The sequence below is a fragment of the Hyaena hyaena genome, unplaced genomic scaffold (genome assembly GCF_003009895.1).
Source record: "Hyaena hyaena isolate Hyena2069 unplaced genomic scaffold, ASM300989v1 scaffold_310, whole genome shotgun sequence".
NCBI lineage: Eukaryota > Metazoa > Chordata > Mammalia > Carnivora > Hyaenidae > Hyaena > Hyaena hyaena.
Genome location: NW_024080940.1, coordinates 899,085 through 919,662, shown reverse-complemented (window position 1 = coordinate 919,662; position 20,578 = coordinate 899,085). Strand labels below are relative to the sequence as shown.

The following is a 20,578-nucleotide window of genomic DNA, read 5'->3' as shown; positions in this document are numbered from 1 at the left end:
TCAATCCTACCCCCTCAAGGTTTTAACAGAAAGTTTTATTGTAGGCAAAAAATAAATAAAACAACTGATTTTTCACTATTGCAACCTGGCAAAATACCCAAATATCTACATCCAAAAATACCCACCACCACCAAAATAAGTTCTAAATAAATTTAAGAAAACTTTTTCTGTCTTGGTAAAAGGGGCAATATAACTACTTGATAGTTGTTCTATAGCTGCCATGATTATATGGCCAGAACTCTGCATGCTTCTTAAAAACAATGAAACTTCTTTCTTAGCTGTTCTGTTGCTTTAAATATGGTTCTAAAGAGTATATCAAATTATATCTTCAATTCTATGTATGTAAAACGCAGAGAACCACTTAGCTTTTTTAATACCACCTAATTTCTTCACAAGCTAACTTTTCCTTCCTCCACCTCAGAAGCAAAAATTCATAAATACAGCGGACAAAAGTCTCAAGAGCCTTTTTCTTTCTTCCTTCCCCTCTCTCTCTCTTCCTGCCTCAATCTCTCTTCTCTTGACATTTGTTCAAAGCTTTGATTTCCCTCTTGGACAGAAGGTCAGAGGCAGATTTCCTGTCTACAGCTCTGCTTTGTGCTTAAGGAAACGTGAAAAAAGACCTGCATATTTCAAAGAAGGTCATTATAACCACCATATACAATAGGTTCACATTCTTTCCTCGTTGTTTGTCCTTAACCAATGGAGATTACAAGGAATGTCATGGGCTAGAGGAAGAGGAAGATACTCTTTGAGTAGGTATGGAGGCAGCCTTGAACACGCTCCAAATAAGAAGTGTATTCTTTTTTCCAGATGCCTGTGGGACTCTGCACCACTCCAGTAAAAATAAATGTACTGCATTCGGACTCCATTACAGAAGCAATTACCAGTGGACACAGAGATGGATGGGAGCAGAGGGGGTTGGAAAGAGGCCTCAATAGGAAACACAGAACTTTAAAGCTTAATGAGACTTTGGAGAGCTTCTTATTTTACCCACGCGGAAGCCCCGGGAGGGGCACGGACTTGCAGAAGCCTCACACATGTACTGGCAGAGCCAAGATCAGTAAATGCAGCCCGCCGTTCTGTCCACAAAATCGCCTGCCAAGTCTTGACGCCATCCGGAAGAAACAGTAAGACGTTGAGCCAGCCTCTTTGCCTCACTGGCCTCATGTTTTACATATTTATCATGTCTTAATATGCTGTAATTGATGGGGGGTGCTGAAAGCTGGAGGTCTTGATTGAGTTACCGCCTCTTGTTAAGAACATGAAAAGATTTTCTGCAGCAGAAAGAGGATACTTCTCATGAAACGCAAGCCACAGCCCAAAGTTCAAGGTCAAAGAACCACATGTTGCATATCCAGAGGGGCACAAGCATGACCTCTGTGCCGGTTAGATGGCACGGATAACCTGGCCTTTCAAGCTGGAAAAAACACTCCTGCTGTAATAGGAGCCAGCAGGAGAGTACAAGGCACAGATCAGCAATAAAAAGCTTACCAGGCCCAACGCCAATGCAACAGGATTCTGAAATGAAAAATTCCTTCCACAAATCCAGAACTCCTGGCCGCAAGCATCACCTTTAAAACGTCCTGGGGTGCCTGGATGGCACAGTCATTAAGCTTCTGACTCCTGATCGCAGGTCATGACTTCACAGTTTGTGAGTTCGAGCCCCACAGTGCAGAGTCTGCTTGGGATTCTGTCTCTCTCTTCCCGCTGCTCCCTCCCCCAATAAATAAAAAAATAAAATAAAATAAAATGTCAACACAGCGTCTAAATATCAGCCTCCAATCCATTAGTCAGCCTGAGATATTTTGAATAAGGGCCCACCAAATATGGGGAAAATCATAAAAGCAGGGAAAAAAATCCTTAAGTGACATTATATTTATGTTTACCTTATCAGAAATCTCTTTGCGTCCGGTTTAATGAGTAACTTTTAGTATGGGAAGATACACTCATTCCACGGGTCATACAAAACCAAGGCTGCTGAGGTGGGCGATTCAACATTTGAAGGAAAAGTATGAATTATGTGAAGGTCAAGTCCCTTTTTAAAAGTATATTAGGAGGCATAACAAAAATAAGGAAGTGGTTATAAATCTGAGTTCCAAGAATGGGAACTCCCTTGTATGGACAGAGCAACACAGTGGGGTGGAAAAATTAGGAAAAAACATTCCTAGGCTACGAGAACACTTAACAGAAAAAAAACCACAAAGGCCAAAATCACATTTTAAAACACGCATTTCATTGGGATGCTCCATACTGACTGAAATGAAGTGTTGTTCAACTAGGAGCCACTGCTCCTTCTTCAGTTTGGACGGTAAATGGTAAGACATTGCTTATTCAAATACAGAGGCGGTCTGCACACACCAAAGGGCCACAAATTGGTCCCACAAGGGCAGAACCTAAGTGAGCTGGTGACCTCCCAAGCATCCAGACAAGGGCCTGACAGTGCTGAGGGAAGGAGATAACTTAGGTGATTCATCTCCAGTCTTACAGATGTGAGGTTTGCTTTTTCACTTTTATTTTCTTGTCAGGGTCTAATACAGCGCTATCCAAGAGAAATCTAATGTAAGCCACATTTTCTATTTTTTGATGCGGCTCTTGGATGGCTCAGTCGGTTAAGCAGCTGACTTTGGCTCAGGTCATGACCTCATGGTTTGTGGGTTTGAACCCCACACCGGGCTCTGTGCTGACAGCTCAGAGCCTGGAGCCTGCTTCAGATTCTGTGTCTCCCTCTCTCTCTGCCCCTCTCCTGCTCATGCTGTCTCTCTCTCTCTCTCAGAAATAAGTAAAACATTAAAAAAAATTTTTTTAATAAATAACAATAAAAATAAAACAAAGGACTCCTTTATATTTTTGTATAAACTGCGGGCTCCCCAGAATTTGCATCTGCCCTTGGAGACTTCTTGTCCCTGTTCATATCCCCCAGATTTTTTTCTAGGAAGAGAAAATCATTAAAAGTTTTTAAACATCACAAATATGTTTGCACTTAAAGTTTTTTATCCCTTAATAGTAACATATGAAACTGTTTTAATAGATTTCCAGTTTTTATAGATTTAAAAGTATCACCCTGGTGAATATCCTTAAAGCTAAATATTTTTGCCCATCTCTATTTCCTCAGTGTTCCTCTAAGTAGAAGTGTTGATACTTACCATATGCATGTGTTTTTCATTTCTTTTAATTATGTCATCTAATTTTGTAACTTGAATCTCTCTCCACTTAATTTATCATATGCACTTTTCCAGCTGCTACATTATTTTTTAAGCTTAATATTTCTAAGGACTCTAAAACATTCCTCTCTATGGATATAGAATAATTTGCCTACTTCTGCAAAATATGTTACTCTCCATTTTCTCTTGTAGTAGAATACTACAAAAAACTATTTTTTAGATTACTTCCTTCACCTAGCTTCTGTTAAGCAGGCCAAAAATTGTAACAAGGGCTAACCCAATAGTAATGTTTACAAAACACGGGTTTGTGGTAGAAAAGTGAAATGTGTAAACAGGGTTTACAATGGACCTGAAAGTATCAGAATCTCAAAGATAAGGAACAGTCACTACATTCTACCTGGGGCCTAAACAGGAGACCTGGTCTGTCTCCAAGGCTTACTTGACCATTCTGAAGAGTTCTTTCAAAACCAGGAGCAAGCTGTCCAGAATCTTTTTGACAAATGTGAGCAAAATGGCCCCTAAATTGACTCACTGACCCATAAAAACGGACTGAGAATCCCAGTATCCTTTCATTGAGGTTGGGACAGCTGCCCCATCATTACTAGGGCTAAAGTGCGGTTTTCCTTCCGGTAACAAGCAGGCCTGATCATAATAACACTTGGGTCTCAGTGTGGGTAATTTTTGCCTGTGGAACACAGGCTAGTTCATTAGCCTACACCAAAGCTCATGACTGGCCTCGCTCATGTGGCTCTCAGAGCGCGTGCGCTAAGGAGCCTTGGATACAAAATCATTTCACAGAGTGGGTTGTACTTAAGGAGCCAGGCCTTCCCATAATACTCGTTAACGTCACAAAACACAATCAAAAGCAGCCGAGAGGACATTCAGACGATGCTAAAGGGAACCCATCCAGAAAATCCTCCTGTCCTTTTGTTTCCGGTCCAGGACATGGAGAGCATAGTAAATACTGAGCAGAGGGGCCAGTGGAATTTGGGGTGATGATGAACTGTATTTTCCTGCCGCCCTCACTCATTCACTCAAAACCGCGCCTGGTGCCCGGAACTGGTCTAGATGCTGCAGACTAAGTTGGGACCATGATCTCACCCTATCATGACCCAGACTGCCACCTGCCACTCAAATCCACATGTTCATGTGGGGGAAGGGCAGACATGGCTTTACAAATAACACTCATAAAGACAGGAATCTACAGTACCAGCCTCCCATTGCCTGCTGAACACTCACCAGAGCCTACAAAACCACCCCCTATTCCCAGAGCACAGTCGCGACCCTGACATCTGTCACAGAGCTTGAGCCACCACTGGGACAGCTGTGTCCCGAACCTTTCCAAGCACAACCAACCTGGTCTAAGTAGTGCACTTTGTTATTTTCACACCAGAAAACGACACAAACATTCCTTAAGTCTCAGGGTCCAGGTTGCCTCCGAGGGCCTCCTCTCCAATGCCCCATCCCTCCCAAAACAGGTCTAACCACTTTGCTTTCCACATTCTCCACCCAGCTCTTATCTCGGGCACCAAAGGCTGCCAAACTAGTCCTGTGCATCTGGCTAGCTGGCTTCACTGGAACATGTTTTGGTCAACATTGACCGGTGATTATCACCTGTCAGCTGTCACTGGAAAATTGTGAAGGAGAATCTGAAACCCAATTACAGGCCTTTACTTGATTGGCTAGAATGGTGTTTTGTGTCCCTGAGGGCAGACAGTCGAGCGCACAGCAACCACAGACAGTGCAGGCAGGTGCGCCTCCTGGACCCAGAGTCCCCAGGCGTGAGTCTTGGCTCCTACCTCACCTCTGTGATCTGACTAGTGCTAGGAGTTGAACCAAATTATGGTTTAATTGAATTATGCGTTGAATCCCCTAATTCATGTTGAAGTCCCACCACTCACCCAATACACCTCACAATCGCTTTGAAACATCTGTGACAGATGTAATTAGTGAAGATAAAGCCATTCTGGGGGACAGTGGGATCCTAACCCAACATGACTGGTGTCCTTATAAAAAGCACATGTTTGGACAGAGACAAAAAGAGGGAGCACTCCATGAGAAGCTGAAGGCAGGGGTAAGCCGAGGAAAAAGCAATGACTGCCAGCAAGCCCCCAGCAGCAGGGAAGAGATTCTCCTTCAAGCCTCACACCTTCTCACAGCACCTTGATCCCAGCTGTCTAGCCTGCAGACTGTGAGATGCTGCATCCTCAGTGCTTAAGCAACTCTGTACTACTTTGTTTTACTTTGATACAGCAGTGCTAGCAAACTAACACAGCAAGTTACTACGTCAGTTTTCTCCTCTGTAAAGTGGGGATAAAAATGTTCGCTAACAAAGAGGAATAAATCACAATTTATTAAGTTGCTTAGATAATGCCTGACACAGAAGTGCATTTTAATGTGATATAAAGGTCTCCACTTTTTTTTTAAATCAAGTAGATTCTAATTTTTTAATGTTTATTTTTGAGACAGACAGTGCGAGTGGGGGAGGGGCAGAGAGAGAGACAGACAGACAGACAGACAGATGATCCGAAGTGGGCTCTGCGCTGACAACAGACGCCAATGAGGGGCTCGAACGCACAAGAACTCACAAATGGAGAGATGACAACCTGAGCCTAATCAGATGCTCAACCAAAAGAGCCACCCAGGCACCCCAGATTTTTTTTTTTTCCCTTTGTGAAGTTTCCTACCATCTCTTCCCACCAAAATTACTTAGTGAAACGCAAGTACAATAATAAGCCCACACTAGATTTCTCAGGAGAGGCACTTACACGTGGCCGGCATGCCCAGAACAGGGTGTGGCTCTGCTGTGTTAACAGGAATCCCGATTGCCTCCCTGCTCTTTATCTACACCCACATCCCTCCCCACAGCAAGTCTTCGCCCCAGCCTTAGCCCTAGTCCTGGGCCCTTTTCTCTGGTTGGTCTCTCAAAACTGCCTTTGTCCTTCTGTTCAAAATACAATCTTCATTAAACCTCATTCTTTACTTTCACCCACCCCCAGCTTTCAGTGCTATGCCATCCCTCCCGTCATCTGACGATTTCCTGTTTGTCCATGTTCATCTCCCTCTTCAGTTAGGGTCCCTCCCAACCCAGTCTCCACCAGTACTGGTTTCCTCGAGTAATCCTAACCTACTCAGTCAAGAAGCCCAACCCCAAATTCACCTCCTCTGTGAAACTCATATGGTACTTATCACCTGCACTTCTGATGTCCTTGTAAATGACACAGCGTTGTACAGCTGTAACTGTTCCGTGCACAACAGTCACAGTGTTGCCTAGAGAGTAGACTTTGGAAACCATGCATTTGTCCCACATTGCCAAGGACCTACTAAGCCAGGCACTGTGGTAGGCACTGGGGTAACGGATATCATTAGCTACCATGTACCAGATTTTATCCTAATCGTTATGATGATGCTAAGGGAGGTGCTGCATCACCCTGGCTTACAGATAAGAAAATCAAAGATCAGAGAGATTGTACAACTTGCCTAATATCACATAGGCGGTAAGAGACAAAACTGGGACAAGATAAAAAGTAGGACTGAGAAATAGTACAATGGGTCAGCTACACCCAGACCCCACAGACTGTGTTAAGGCACAGTCCATTTGGAAGGAGGTCATAATTATCACATAGATTTATAGCACTGTGTATGTGTACACAGAAAACACACAAACTGACATCCTTCCAAATGGACGACAATGCCTTTTTTTTTTTTTTTAATATTTTTTATTTATTTCTAGGAGAGAGAGAGAGAGAGACAGCTTGAGCAGGGGAGGGTCAGAGAGAGAGGCAGATACAGACTCTGAAATTGGCTCCAGGCTCTGAGCTGGCAGTCAGCACAGAGCCCGACGCGGGGCTCGAACCCACGAACCGCGAGATCATGACCTAAGCGAAAGTCTGATGCTTAACCGACTAAGCCACCTAGGCGCCCCGACAATGACAATGCTTTAATCCACATTATTTGAGATCTGGTTCCAGAGATACATAAAATACAACTATATATAACACGTATTTCTGAAGGCTGAGCTATTCAATACTATAATGACCAGATTAAATAGGTATAACTAACAAGTTTGTAGAGGACTCAGTGTGATTATAAGAATCAGAATTTAAAATGATGCAAAAACTGGAGCAACAGATTTATCAAACAAAATAAAATTTAACTGGGATAAATATAGTGCCCTGAATTTGGGTTCAAACATCTAACAGAACAAGCACATGAAGAGGAAGACAGGGCTTTGCAAACAGAAGTAGTAGAAAAGAAAAAAAAAAATAAGCCAGGTGTGAATCAAGAGGGCTGTGTAGCTGCAGAAATAAAATATGATTTTAGGTTGTGTCAAGAAAGCTATCTGCCTGGGAAATGGAAATGCCACCATTTTAAATTCTTTTGGTACAAACCTAAACCTTTGCTCAGAATTCTAAGCCCCACAATTTGAGACTCAGAGTGGCATATATGGGAAGAGGAAATTAACCAACACAAGACTCCTCAGATTTCACAGGTTCATAAATTGCATGTTGACTGAATGCCCATGCACTTGGTGTAACCTAAAACTAAGTTTATAACGTGTAATTGTAGGCCTACATCATTCCCAAACTTTCCTACGAAGGTGTGGATCAGGTCTCGACAGAGTCCTATCTGTGTGTACAGTCCCAAAATGATGGCTGTAAAATGGTATACTTAATCAGGCCCCTCTTAATCCCACATCTTATCAACGCAGGTCACGCAACATATTACTAAACGCTAAAGAAAAAGCTTGATTGATAACCTCATGTCATCAGCCTGATTGTAACACTCAGGGCCAGTTTCCATTTCTAACATGGAGAAGGCATTTAATTTCACTGAAACAGCATCTTTCAACAGTCTTAACACCAGCAGGACCATGGGGAATTGGAAAATAGTTGCAACCCCTATTCCCTTCTGGGGTGGAAGTAATCAAAGCTAAGAACATTTGGCACACCTTTATCATCCAACTCCCAAACGGAGGCTCACAGTGGAAATCATCTGCAGCTGAGTATATTTGCTTTCTAGGGCTGCCACAAAAAGGTACCCCAAATTGAACAGAAATTTATTGTTTTATAGTCCTGGAGGCTAGGGATCAAGGTTTCCGCAGTGCTGGTTCCTTCTGAAGGCTGTAAAGGTGAATCTGTTCATGCCTCTTTCCTCCCTTGGGATGGGTTGCTGGCGATCTCTGGCATTTCTTGGCTTTTAGGCACCATCCACACCTCTGCTTTTATCTTCGCAATGCGTTCTCCCTGTGTCCTTCAGTTTTCCCTCTGTGTATGTCTGTCTGCATGTCCAGATGTCTGCTTTGTATAAGGACACCAGTCATACTCCATTATGGCTTACCTTAACCACCTCATTTTTTAAAAATTTGATTGCCTCTGTAAAGATCCTATTTCTAAATAAGGTCACATTCTGAGATACTGGAGGTTGGAACTTTAATACATATTTTGCAGGGGAAGAGTGGGGGCAGGCACTGAGTTCATCTTCTCCCAGGTCCATTCCCTTCGTGCCTCTCTGGAATTAGCTGGTGTGGCAGGCACTAGCTAGAGGACACGTTGCCTGCCTCCTCTGCAGCTAGGTGGGGGCATGTGACCAAGTTCTGGATGGTTCCATGCGAGGGCAGGGACCCGCACCCTTTCAGGGTCACGGCCTTTCAAAAGGAAAACGCTTGTGTTCTATTCTCTCTATTCTAAAGTCTTAAGGAGACAGAAAAAGAATATGCAACATGAACAGCACCCTGGACCAGCACTGTCCAAAAAAATTGTAATGCAAGACCTTACATTTTCTAGTTGTTTTTGGGGCACCTGGGTGGCTTGGTCGGTTGGGTGTCTGACTCTTGATTTCAGCTCAGGTCAAGATCCCAGGGTTGAGCCCAGCATCTGGCTCCATGCTATGTGTGGAGCCTGGTTGAGATTCTCTCTCTCCCCCTCTGCCCCCTCCCTCACTTGCACACTCTTAAAATAAAGTTTCTAGTAGCCATATTTAAAAAATAAAAAGGAGCAGGTGAAATGAATTTTAATAAAATTTTAATATATTTACTTAACCCAGGATGTCTAGAATATTAGCACTTCAACATCTAATTATGGAAAAAAGTAGTAATATTTTATATTCCTTTTCTGGTACTAAGCCTTTGAAGTCTGGTATGTATTTTACAGTTACAGAATGCGGTACCTCAATTTGGACTAGCCACATCTCAAAATGCTCAAGGGCCACATATGACCACTGGCTACTGCAATGCACAGTGCAGCCCTGGACAGTATCAAAAAGACATCACAGAAGGATCTGGGTGTCCAGATGCATCTACAGAGCAGAGCTATCCTGCTGGCCCTTAAGTTAGTGAAACTTTAACTTAAAAAAACTTCTAGGGGCATCAGGGTGTCTCAGTCATTTGAGCATCCAACTTCGGTTCAGGTCATGATCTCACAGTTCATGAGTTGTAGCTCTGCATCAGGCTCACTCCTGTTAGTGCAGAGCCTGCTTCAGATCCTCTGCCTCCCTCCCCCTGCAGCACCCCACCCCCCCCCGCGCCGTGTTCATGCTCCCTCGCGGGGGGGGGGGGGGGGACGACAACAATTAAAAAAAAGGAAAGAAAACAACTTCTATCTTATTTGACTTCGGGATATTTTGTTATTACAATTTACCCCATATCATAATAAATCTGTCTACTGGACCTCACAGAGGTCCCTGCAGCCACTCAGTTATGAAACACCCTTCAAAGAGCAGACAGCTCCATGAAGTCAGGTGGACTCCCATGAAAAAGACACCACAAAAGTAGCCCCTGTTTGAAAAATCGCCGTAGCAACATTCTCCACACTGGGAAGCACGTCTCAGAACAAGCCCATCCAAGAAGAACATGTGGTTCTTCAGAGTTTTCCTTGTTCTATTCCCACATTATAAATCTCTCTGTCTCCCAGCTGTCTAGCCTATGGAACAGTCCAGGGGAAAGGCAGGAGGTAGAGGCCACCAGATTATTTGGCCTCCCAAGAAAAAAAAAATGAAATAATTTCAGACAGTCCTTGCCAAAAAGTTAAAATATTTTTCATTAATACGAATCACTCCAATAACTGGACAACCAAGTTGATCACAACATGTAGACTTCCCTCGTTTAAAAGGAGGTAGGGACCCAAACAAATGGAAAGTCAAGGCTAATCATGTCATCTTTATAGAGATGCTGGGCTGACCCTGGTGCCATAATAAATGGAAATAACCAGCTCTATACAGAAAAGATCTTTGGGTGGAAACTCAACTGATAAGCACCACAGGATGAATTCAGAAGGAATTTGTAGTTCCTTCCCAAGGAGAAGATACATATGAGAATTTGTCACACAAAAAACACTGAGGTCTGCAAGAGCTCCAAATGATTAGGTAATTAATTCAGAATAAAGCGATAAAAAGTAATAACCTAGATGATTCACTGCTTGCATAGACGATCAGATTTCCCCACGCCCAGGGGCCAGGTTCTGAGTTTCATATTCGTCTCCAGCAGCATCTGGAATGGATCAGGTTTAACCAAGAGTTCCCGGATTTACTATCCAGGATAACTAAAGTAAAGCTGGGATCCAAGAAGCCAGCAATGAGGCTCTGTTTAGAAATGCACTTTTTTTGTTTTTAGGTATAGAGGTTTTTATCTGCTCCAGGGGAAGAGTGGAAATAGCATCTGTTCTCTCTTGCTTTAAAAGTGAAGGCCAAAGTGTATTTTGCCTCCCAGGAAACAAATAACCCACGATCTTTCCAGACCCTCCTCTGCCACGGGAACGACACGACGTTGGTGAACTCTGCCACTATCGGGAGAGTTCATACAATGCAGTCATTGCAGTTTAAGGCTTTGGGATTTAGGAATGAGAATACCCCGTGTCAGCAAGTGTGTGCAGCGGGCAACAGTGCAGGCTCTGGTGGCAGGAGAAACCGGGGTGCAGATCCCTCTGCCATTCATCAGATGTGGGACTTTGTGAGCAAGCTACTTCACTCCCCTTGACCTTAATTTCTTCCTCTGTAAAACGCTATTATAACAATGGTCTCTACTGGAAAAAATCTGGTAAGGATTACATGATGAAGACCGGGTGACGAGCTCGGTACAGTGCCTGGCATGCAGTCGGCATGTGACAAATGGGACCTCTTCTCCTTCTTTCTGCTGTAGTAAGTCAGCGATCAATACGTGTTTACTCTGGCTATTTTATATACTAGGCAGTCTAAAAAATTGTGATACTCTGGCCTCCCTCTATTAGACACTGATAATATAGTCCACAAGATAAAGAAACTATGACACTAAAGTCATGAGCATGTGTCCTGAGGTGGGTGGGGGTTTGGGGGATGGGGGTAAGGCTTCCGAGAAACTTCTCTGGGATAGGAAAGCCAGGAAGTACACTTTGGAGTCAACTGTGTTCCATTCCCCTCCACTTCCCCAAACCCCCAAAAGAACTGGTAACAGAACTGAAGTCTGAAGTAAGTCAGAATAGGACCTGATCTGGAGACAGGGTCTATACGGAGGTAATCAAATTAAAATGAGGTCATTAGAGTGGGCTCTAATCCAACAGGATCGTGTCCTCACCATGTCAAATTTGGACACTGAGACGTGCCAGGGAGAACGGCACATGGAGAGGAAGGCGGAGATCAGGTGATGCACCTACAAGCCAGTGACGGCCAGAAAAGCAGGAGAAGCCAAGAGAGCTTGGAACAGATTCGCCCTTGTAGCCCTCCTAGGAGTGAGCCCTGCCCACACCTTGACCTCAAACTTTTAGCCTCCAAAAGTGTGAGGAAATGCATTTCAGTTGTTTAAACCACTGGGTCTGCGTTTACAGCAACCCTAGGGAACTAACACAAGGTGAAATCAGGCAGCAGGCAGATTCCCCATTAGGAAGGGCTGACAGAGCTGGAAAATATGTACGATGACAAAAACCTGAGTTTCTCTCCAGAACTTTATGAGCCTCTCACACCTCCAGTCCCCCAAAAAAGGTCAACTCTGATGTATTTTGACATTACGGTTATTAAAAAAAGAAAAAAAAGAGAGAGACTTAGCTTTACAGATTTGGCCAAGGTTCCTCTGTCAACAGAGACTTGGACTTTAAATACTACCACAGCGTGTGTGTGTGTGTGTGTGTGTGTGTGTGTGTGTAAGGGAGACTTGGGCATCTGTGAAAACTTATTACAAATGACCCAACACTCCCTGAAAAATACCTTGGCAGAGATGGTGATTATCGACCTTCACAAGAGCTGTTCTCTCAATAGGCAACAAATTCAAACTCCTGTCTGAGCAGGATATGTCTGGTTCCTCAAGATTCACGGGGTGTGTGCATTTCTTTGGCTGAAAGCTGCCATCGTTAGTAGCTACTACCTAAAAAAAATACTGCTAATTTAATATCTCATGGAGCCAGCCATTTTGAACTGGCTGCCTTGATTTTTTTTTTAATGGAATGTCCGCTGCTTCCCTATTACAATGAATAACATAATTGGAAACAAATCTTACATAAAATTAAACACACACCCACAAAGTAAACTCTGAAGGCCTCAATCGTGTGTGAGAGGCATTTCTCAAGATTTGTCACACAGATCTTTCAATCCCATTTCCCATCCCTCAACCTCCACCCATTTCACTCAAGGCACTAAAAATTGGCTTTCACAAAAAAATTCCAGAAGCCTGAGCATTTGATTAACAAAGGGAAATCCCAACCTTCTTGGCCTCATTTCTCATGATGACAGCTCATTTTTCCATGTGGAACCACATACTAGTTGCTGCAAATACAGAGAGAGGTAAAGAAGCCACTTTCAGACTACAGTCATAAAAGATATATATAATGATGATTTAAAGTTCTGTGCTCATTTTATAAGCATAAAAGTCAAGTATATCCATTTTTAAGACCAGAATGAAAATTTATAGTGTTTTTATTAAAAGACTCGGGGTCCTGCCACGGGCACTCTGCTGTGCTCTTAAAGTATTACTATTTTGCATGTCAAGGGCAAGTTTTTGAAACTGAGCTAGTGGCGGACTCCTGCATTAACCTCCCCTCCTCTCCCATCCAGTGTTGCAAATCCCACGCAGCCTCGAGGCCCAGGACAAGTTCCACCTCTGTCAAGCTCCCCCAACTTTTCCCATTTCCAGTGACTCACTCCTGTGAAAATTGATAGCATGAATTGTCCAGACTCCACAGTTAGCAACTGGTTGTGTCATCCCTTTACTCTCTCTATAGTACACGTGACTGGTATTTTGCCTTAGTTACGTCCTGCATGTAACTCTTCTCCTCCCACCTTGGTTTGTGACCTTCTTAAACACAAGAATCATACCTTACATTTCTCCTTTACGCTATCTAGTATCTAACCCAAGTTTAAGGATGCCCAAAATAAAGTGACACATGTGAACTGAGAAATGCTACCTACTGAAGGGTAAGGGTTTAGCTTCATAATTGTCTTCGGCCTCTATGGGTTATTGTAGGCTCCCAAATATGTTTAGGGACTAAAGCAACTAGACAATGATGGTATCTAACCACAGAATTGGGCTCATCCCCCTATTATACTCACATAAACCTGCCCTTGACTTGGTAGCCATCTGAGTCAAGTGCTCCAGAAAGGACACTTGGATTAATAAATCTCTACCGGCGTGATGGTCCCGGAGCAGCATGGTGACCTTAAAGCCATCCACAGGGGTCTCCTTTGGGTCACTCTTGTCCTTTTTCACTCCTGGGTTTTGCTCTCAACAGCCTCAAAGTGATCTGGCTGCAGACCTCCCAGACACAGGCTGGCTGACATGTGATCATCCCAGCGGTCACCGGCCTCCTCTTTAGGAGAGCATGAACACGATCTGCTGTCCCTCTTCCTATCCCCCAGAAATACAAAGAACTCTTTCTTCCCTCTTCTCCTTCCAGCCTCACACAAAGACAGGGAGGGAAATGGTTTAGGATGGTTATTTCAGAAAGACTACTCACCTTGGGTCAAGATTACAGTTCAGAGTTCAGCTTATTTAACTGCTTTTCATGTAATAAGTGACATGCATGTCACAATACCAAAAAATTTCAAATCAAAAGGCACACACTGCAAAGCAAGCCAACTTCCTCCCCCCCCCCCCCACTCCCAACTCTCAGTTTCCCTCCTTGGAGGCAATAGCTGTTACCAGATTATTCTGCCCTCTTAACCATGGACACTTTTCAAACCCCACTTTGGATCCTGGGTTTCTGATAAAGAGAAGGGAATAAGTGTTTACCAAGCATCTCCTGAATACCAGGCCCTGAGATATGGATTTTACATACATTAGCACATCCAACCTTCACAACAACTTTGTAAGGCTAATGTTATTTTCTCCACTTTTCAGGTGTGGAACCTGAGGGTCAGGGAAGGTATGAGGCTTGCTGAAGGTCACCAGCCTAGGTCTAAAGTCACTTTCCAAGCTGCTGCCTGGATGAAGTGGTTTTCAAAGTCAAATCTCCATCCAAATTTCCTTTTTGGGAATCCTGTGCTCTGTAACTGGGCTCCCATGGCAGAAAAACTGATTGTACAAAGTAGAGCTCTAAGAACCCAAACAAGTTACCAGACCTCTCTAAGGTCTCAGTCTCTCCATATGTAAAATGAGTCTAATAGTAATACCTACCATGTAAGGTTTGGCAAGATTCAATGAATTTTACACAATGAACTTCGAATGGTACCTGACACCTGGTAAATACTTCCCAATACTTAGTTATTATCATATGGCTGATTAACAAATGGACAAACAGACCCAAAATTGGATATTCTCATCAAATGTCAAAAGCCATCTGATATTGTCTGGCCCCAATATAACAATTTCCTTTGCTCCACTCGCCCAAGCTGCTCCTCTAACATTTCTTCTCTTAGCACTAACTTCCAAAATCACCGTCTTTCTGCTGCCAAATCCCAGAAGCTTTTAATAGTGCGATTATTGTGTTTTTAAAATCACTGCAACAGTTCCATTAGGACTAGATTCCAGCAACACTGTCCCGACTGTGCCAGTTTTTAATTTTTGAAACCAAAAGTGTATGTGTCTATCATTTCCCCTTACCCTGGTTCATATATCATGGAACTCTAGACTGATGAAGTTTTGCTAAAATAATCTCAGCTTGTATAAATGGAAGCTACCCAAATTCCCCTAGAATGGAAAATACATTTGTTAACCTGGGCACACAATGTACTAACCCATATCTGGGCAACACAATCCATCTAATTGCCTTTTTGTTCCTCACGGAAAGCCAAGTGAGATCTGTAGGCTGTAGTATCACAGAGCCAGCAGACGAGGGGGTTGAAGGGGGTTTCTTAGGGGCGTAGCAGGGGCAAGGGGCCAAGGAAGTCTGACAACCAAGGCTCTCAGCGGCCAAAGGCAAATCGGATGCCTCTGCCCAAGTCACTTCACACTGCTGGAGTTCCACTTCACTTACTTTCACTTAAGGCGAAACTCAACTTTTTCTTGAAATCCCTTTCTGCCTCTAACCTCTGAGCGAGACAAAAAATTGCAACCATCTCACAAGCATCTTGACTACTCTGGCCCTTCTCAGGGCAGTAAGTTACATGTCACAATGCAGCCTCAAAAGATAAAGCTTCAGCCAAAAGGAGGTGTGTGCATTTAACACGTCAGCCATAAAAGATGCAGCCTCCATTTATTGTAAAAATGTGCTTGCGCCAAGCTGTCCTAGATCTTATGGCAAAATAATAAAATCCAGGTTCCCTTAATTACCTCATGGGAAAGGACAGCCAAGCAAATCCATTGTAAAGGTGACATATCTGGGCTTCCACCTGATACTCTTCCATGAGTTTCTCCCATTCAATAATTCTGCCCAAAGGACTGGGAGTTCAGCTTGTACAAGGCCGGAGCCCCAGCAGGGTTCATGAGAGGACCGTTTGTTAAGATCCCATGTGTATAAACCTGCTAAGCTCTTTTTCTCCCGTTTCTCCTGTGGGAGATTTTGTTTCATAATCCTGACATCATAACTGGTGCCTCCAATCCAAAATCTTTTACGATGGATAACAAATGAGTAAGAACCCCAGGAATTCAGGGGGAGTTAAGGTGCAGGCAGCAATAGATACTGTTGTTTGACCATAAAAGCCTTAACAGAGAGTTAAAAAGTTTCCTAAAGCCAAAGATGAACCAAGCTAATATGTCATTCCTTAACTACTCCCACAAGACTATCTTCCTCCAAAAATGACCTTCTGAATCAGATTTGGGGGACTCTGGAAATGCTGAGGTGTTTACAGACTCTTTTCTTTAAGATATTTAATTCAGCTGTTCCTTTCTCTACAAGGCACAGACCCCAGGAATAAAGAAGTCATTCTCGAAAGCTATTCGCGCCAACAGCAAAGAACCTAGAGCATGCCATTCACAAAAGCTGCGCTGAGCTGAGGCCCGGAGAGCTCCTGGTTCCTGTAGTTGATTAACCCAGTGCCTTATCGAGGTAGGAGCGGAGGGCTATTCTGCAGCCTTGGGAGAGCCAGAGTGGAGTAAGCAGACGGTGAGTCACAGCGTACTTACGTCGCTCTTCCTGAACTTGGCTTTCAAGCTCTTCATGTTTAGTCCATTCAGCTTTCCAAAGCTCTAGAGATTTTCAACACCTAAGCAGAAAATGAATAAAAGAAAGAAATTAACTATTTAGGTTTCCAGATAAACACTAGAGATCTTCCCTCCTGGTAGGGAAGCAGCTTTTTGGCCATGGGCCACTGGGGTTGACTTAGAAAGGTATTTAGAATCAGAGCCTAAGAAGTGGTAAAGAGCGTGTTCTTTCCACTCATAATGTAGTCCCTAGAAGCTTCTGACATTTTTTTTTGTTTTTTTATTTATTTCTGAGAGAGAGAGAGAGAGAGAGAGAGAGCAGGGGAGGGTCAGAGAGAGAGGTAGATACAGAATCTGAAACAGGATCCAGGCTCTGAGCAAGCTGTCAGCACAGAGCTCGATGCGGGGCTCAAACCCACAAACCATGAGATCGTGACCTGAGCCGAAGTTGGATGCTCAACCAACTGAGCCACCCAAGTGCCCCAGCTTCTGACATTTTCAAGTTAACCCCATCTTTAAGTTTTATCCCAACTTCTCAACATTAACATAAAACAAGTTCAACTGTTACTGTACAAAATGCAGTACCTGTATGTAGCATGAGTTCCTTTAGATGCCGTTCAGGTTTTAATTATACCATCCACCTCCTTTTGAAGGGCCACGATAGTAAAGAATGAGAAGGAAAACAGTTCATATTCTAGATACCATTCATTCCCTATTTATTTTTCTCAGTGTGGTTTCTTTTTTTCCTCCTAAATGCACGCACAAGGCAGTTAGTAAAAAATGCCAGGAACAACAAATCCTCCCTCTTCAAATACCTCATTCTGCAGGAAGCCACTGTAAACAATGAAAAAAGCTCCTTCCCCCCACCGCCAAGGTCCTTGTGGGACCCAGCAAACCCAAGTTGGAGCTGGCAGAGTCTTAAGAAATTCCCTCATTTAGCAGGTCTGGGGTCCCCGGGAAAGTGAACGTAAGTTTTTTAAAGTATTATATATGGTGGGTTTTTTTTTTTTTTTTTTTTTTTTTAAGAGAAGACAGGTCCTAGTTATCATCGGATCCTGCAAGGAGCTGTCACCCTTCAAAAGTTAAGACTATTGATCCAGGCTAAGTGGCTCATGTTTCAGAGGTAGCAGTGGAGCCATAGAGAAGTTAGGAAACTTGCCATCAGCTGAAAGCCTGCTTATGGTGGAGTTCAGAATCAGACCAGTAGTTGAACGCTTTCCCCACTGCCCTACAGCTTTAAAACTAAAACCCAAAAGCAGAATCCTGTGCTAAAATATGGTACAGACTATCTCTTTTGCCATTACAGAGTGTGGAACCTTTGCTTTTAGGTCAAAAGGGCAAGAAAATCTAAGCGGAAGTTCCCATCACACAGTAAGCACGCTCTAAATGTAACATCAAGCCTCACCTGACAACAGTGAGAACAGATGAACTATAGCAGTCCTGTCCATTTGGGCACTAAGGAAGAGCAGTCCGTGGGTAGCATTGCTGGCTAGCAGTTTTCAAAAGCCTTTCAAGGCCATCCCTGATCATTCTGGACTAAACTGATTTGAGACAATAAAGGGGGAAAAAAAACAAGCAACCGAATGGCTGTACTCCTCCTTCCTCATGTCTTCATCACAGTCTCCAGAAGTTGTCCAGCGACTTTCTGGCTTCTAACATTGTTTACTTTCATTTTCACTGCTGTCATTAAGCAGGGCCTTTGGACGAAGGGTACAAAAACCCAGTCATCATAAAGCACTTCGATGACATTTATCTGGAGGCCACACCTTTACTGCAGCCTCACAGTAGTCCCTTCCAATCTTCCTGGCATGGGCAGCAGTGGCTGAATCGAGTTACCTTGGAAACCATACACGCTATTAGCCCTTGTTAATTGCCAAGTACTTAACCACAGACTGTGTTGGTACCTCAAAAGCAAAGTGCAAACTCCAGGACAGTGTTTCTCACCATTGGCTCCTAATTAATCTGAATCACAAGGACATGGGGACATTTGTTAAAGGCAAAAACCTAGTCCATATCCTATGGACACTGAACCTCAGGGAGCAGGGCTCAGGCATGTCTTTGGTTGAATCTTGGTTGAGGTTTGAGAAACTTTTTTTTTAAGGGGCGGGGCAAATTTGCACTTGTGAGAAGGGAAGGGGCAGAAAGAAAGGAAGAGAGAGAATCCTCAGCAGGCTCTGCGCCTCCAGTGCACAGCCCAGTGTGGACTCAAACCCACAAACTACAAGATCAAGGCCTGAGCCGAAATCAGATGCTTAACTGACTGAGCCACCTAGGCACCCAGAGGTTTGAGAATGTTGAAGGAAGGTAGATGAGGCAGGGAATACACTCGTCAGAGTTGTGCTAGATTATTTAACAGCCCTTTCTCATGTCAAAGCAAGCCACCTTTCGATGAATCCAAGTAGAAATAATGGTAATCAGATATTCCCCAACTGCCACTGGCTCACAGTTCTCCATGAAAATGGCAGTCATCCTTTGAGTTCAACTCCTTCCACCTTTGGGAGAAGTGCTAATAACCAAGGAAAGAAGCCCAATCTATGCAACAGGAAAGAGAGAGAAGAGAAGACGCAGCTTTCATAGGCCACAAACTGTGTAGCCCACCAAGGTGGAACCACCCAAAGCATTCCTTCAGTTCTGGAACGCAATGGTGGGTAAGACTTTTATTTGAGGTCATGAAGTTTTTTGTGGGTGTTGTGCTTTTTCTTGTGTGTGTTTTTTTGCCCCCGTCCCAGCTTTTTTTTTTAGCATGGCAATGAGAACATGCGAACTCTTATTTGAAGAGGACTAAGTAAATAAAGCACTTAATTCCAAAAATTCCCAGAGGCAGACAGATATTAGCTGTGAAATGAACATCTTCCTGGAGTCACGGGTATGGGTGTGTGATAGCTGGGTGGTCCATAGGTACAACTCCCAGATGACAGAGATAGGGGTCAAGGGTAAAGAGGTTCTGAAAGCCTACAGAATAGTAATTTTAGGCACAAGAACTGTAGCTGGGTGGGGGTGGGGGAGGGGAGGTAATTAAAGTTAGTAATAGGTCACTGTTTTCCTGGTATTCACAGAAGGATCTAATATTTGGAAGTTATGACTAATGAAAAGTAATCTGCCCCTGACAGGATGCTGGGTTCTGTCTGCCCCCAGCATCTTCTCTTCTCAAGAAGACCCACAGGTAAATCAGGGGCTTGCTTTCTTTTCCTTCAGTCAGCTGGAATCTTATAGCTCCAATTCCCAAATCCAAACTTCCAAAGCCCAGATTGGGCCATAGCCTATCTTGAGTACAAGTGATATCTATCAGTATATCTAGGCTACACTTATAGCAGTCCTTGGACAAGTCACTTAATCAGGACAACTTAGTTCAAAAGAGCTGCAGTTAAAATTAACTGTGCACCAGCCTATTTGTATAGTACAAAAAGGGGGTGAAATGTGACACATATAATGGGAAAAACTAAGAATTTCAAGAATAAAGCATATCCTACTCAACAGAAATACTAGTTTACTAATATTTGCTTACTGAATCCAAAATAAGTCACTGGAACATGGCTTCCATTGCTGGTCACCAGTCATCACATCATAGCAAGTCAATTGGTGAGGACAGAACAGTGCAGGGATGCACAACCTTACTGCCTTCTCATCTGAGAGACTGCATCCAACAGACAGGATTTATTCATCCATTTTCCCTTTAAAACTCTCAAAGGTTAACATGAGGTACTTTTATCTGCTGTAATTCTAGCCTGAATCAAGAAACCTTGGTATTAGCCTATAGAGCTTTATTATGAATTATGAATGTTAGACTTGAGTATTAAAAATAACTTATAACAAATACAGGGTTTCCTTTTGGGGAGATGGAATCTTCCAAATCTATTGTCATGATGCTCCCATAACCTGTGAATATACCCAAACCATTCAAGTATACACTTCAAGTGGGTCAACGGAAAGACTGAGTTAT

At 43.4% G+C, this 20,578-nt stretch overlaps 1 protein-coding gene across 1 annotated transcript in view; it reads right to left on the bottom strand.

Annotated features, from left to right (window-relative positions):
• Positions 1–20,578, bottom strand: part of RAI14 (retinoic acid induced 14) — a 139,362-nt gene that overhangs the window by 98,527 nt on the left and 20,257 nt on the right. Inside the window, exon 2 of the mRNA XM_039248246.1 lies at positions 16,621–16,700. Coding sequence (XP_039104177.1) covers positions 16,621–16,656 — 36 coding nt within the window. The 5' untranslated portion in view covers positions 16,657–16,700. The remainder of the gene's footprint in view (positions 1–16,620; positions 16,701–20,578) is intronic.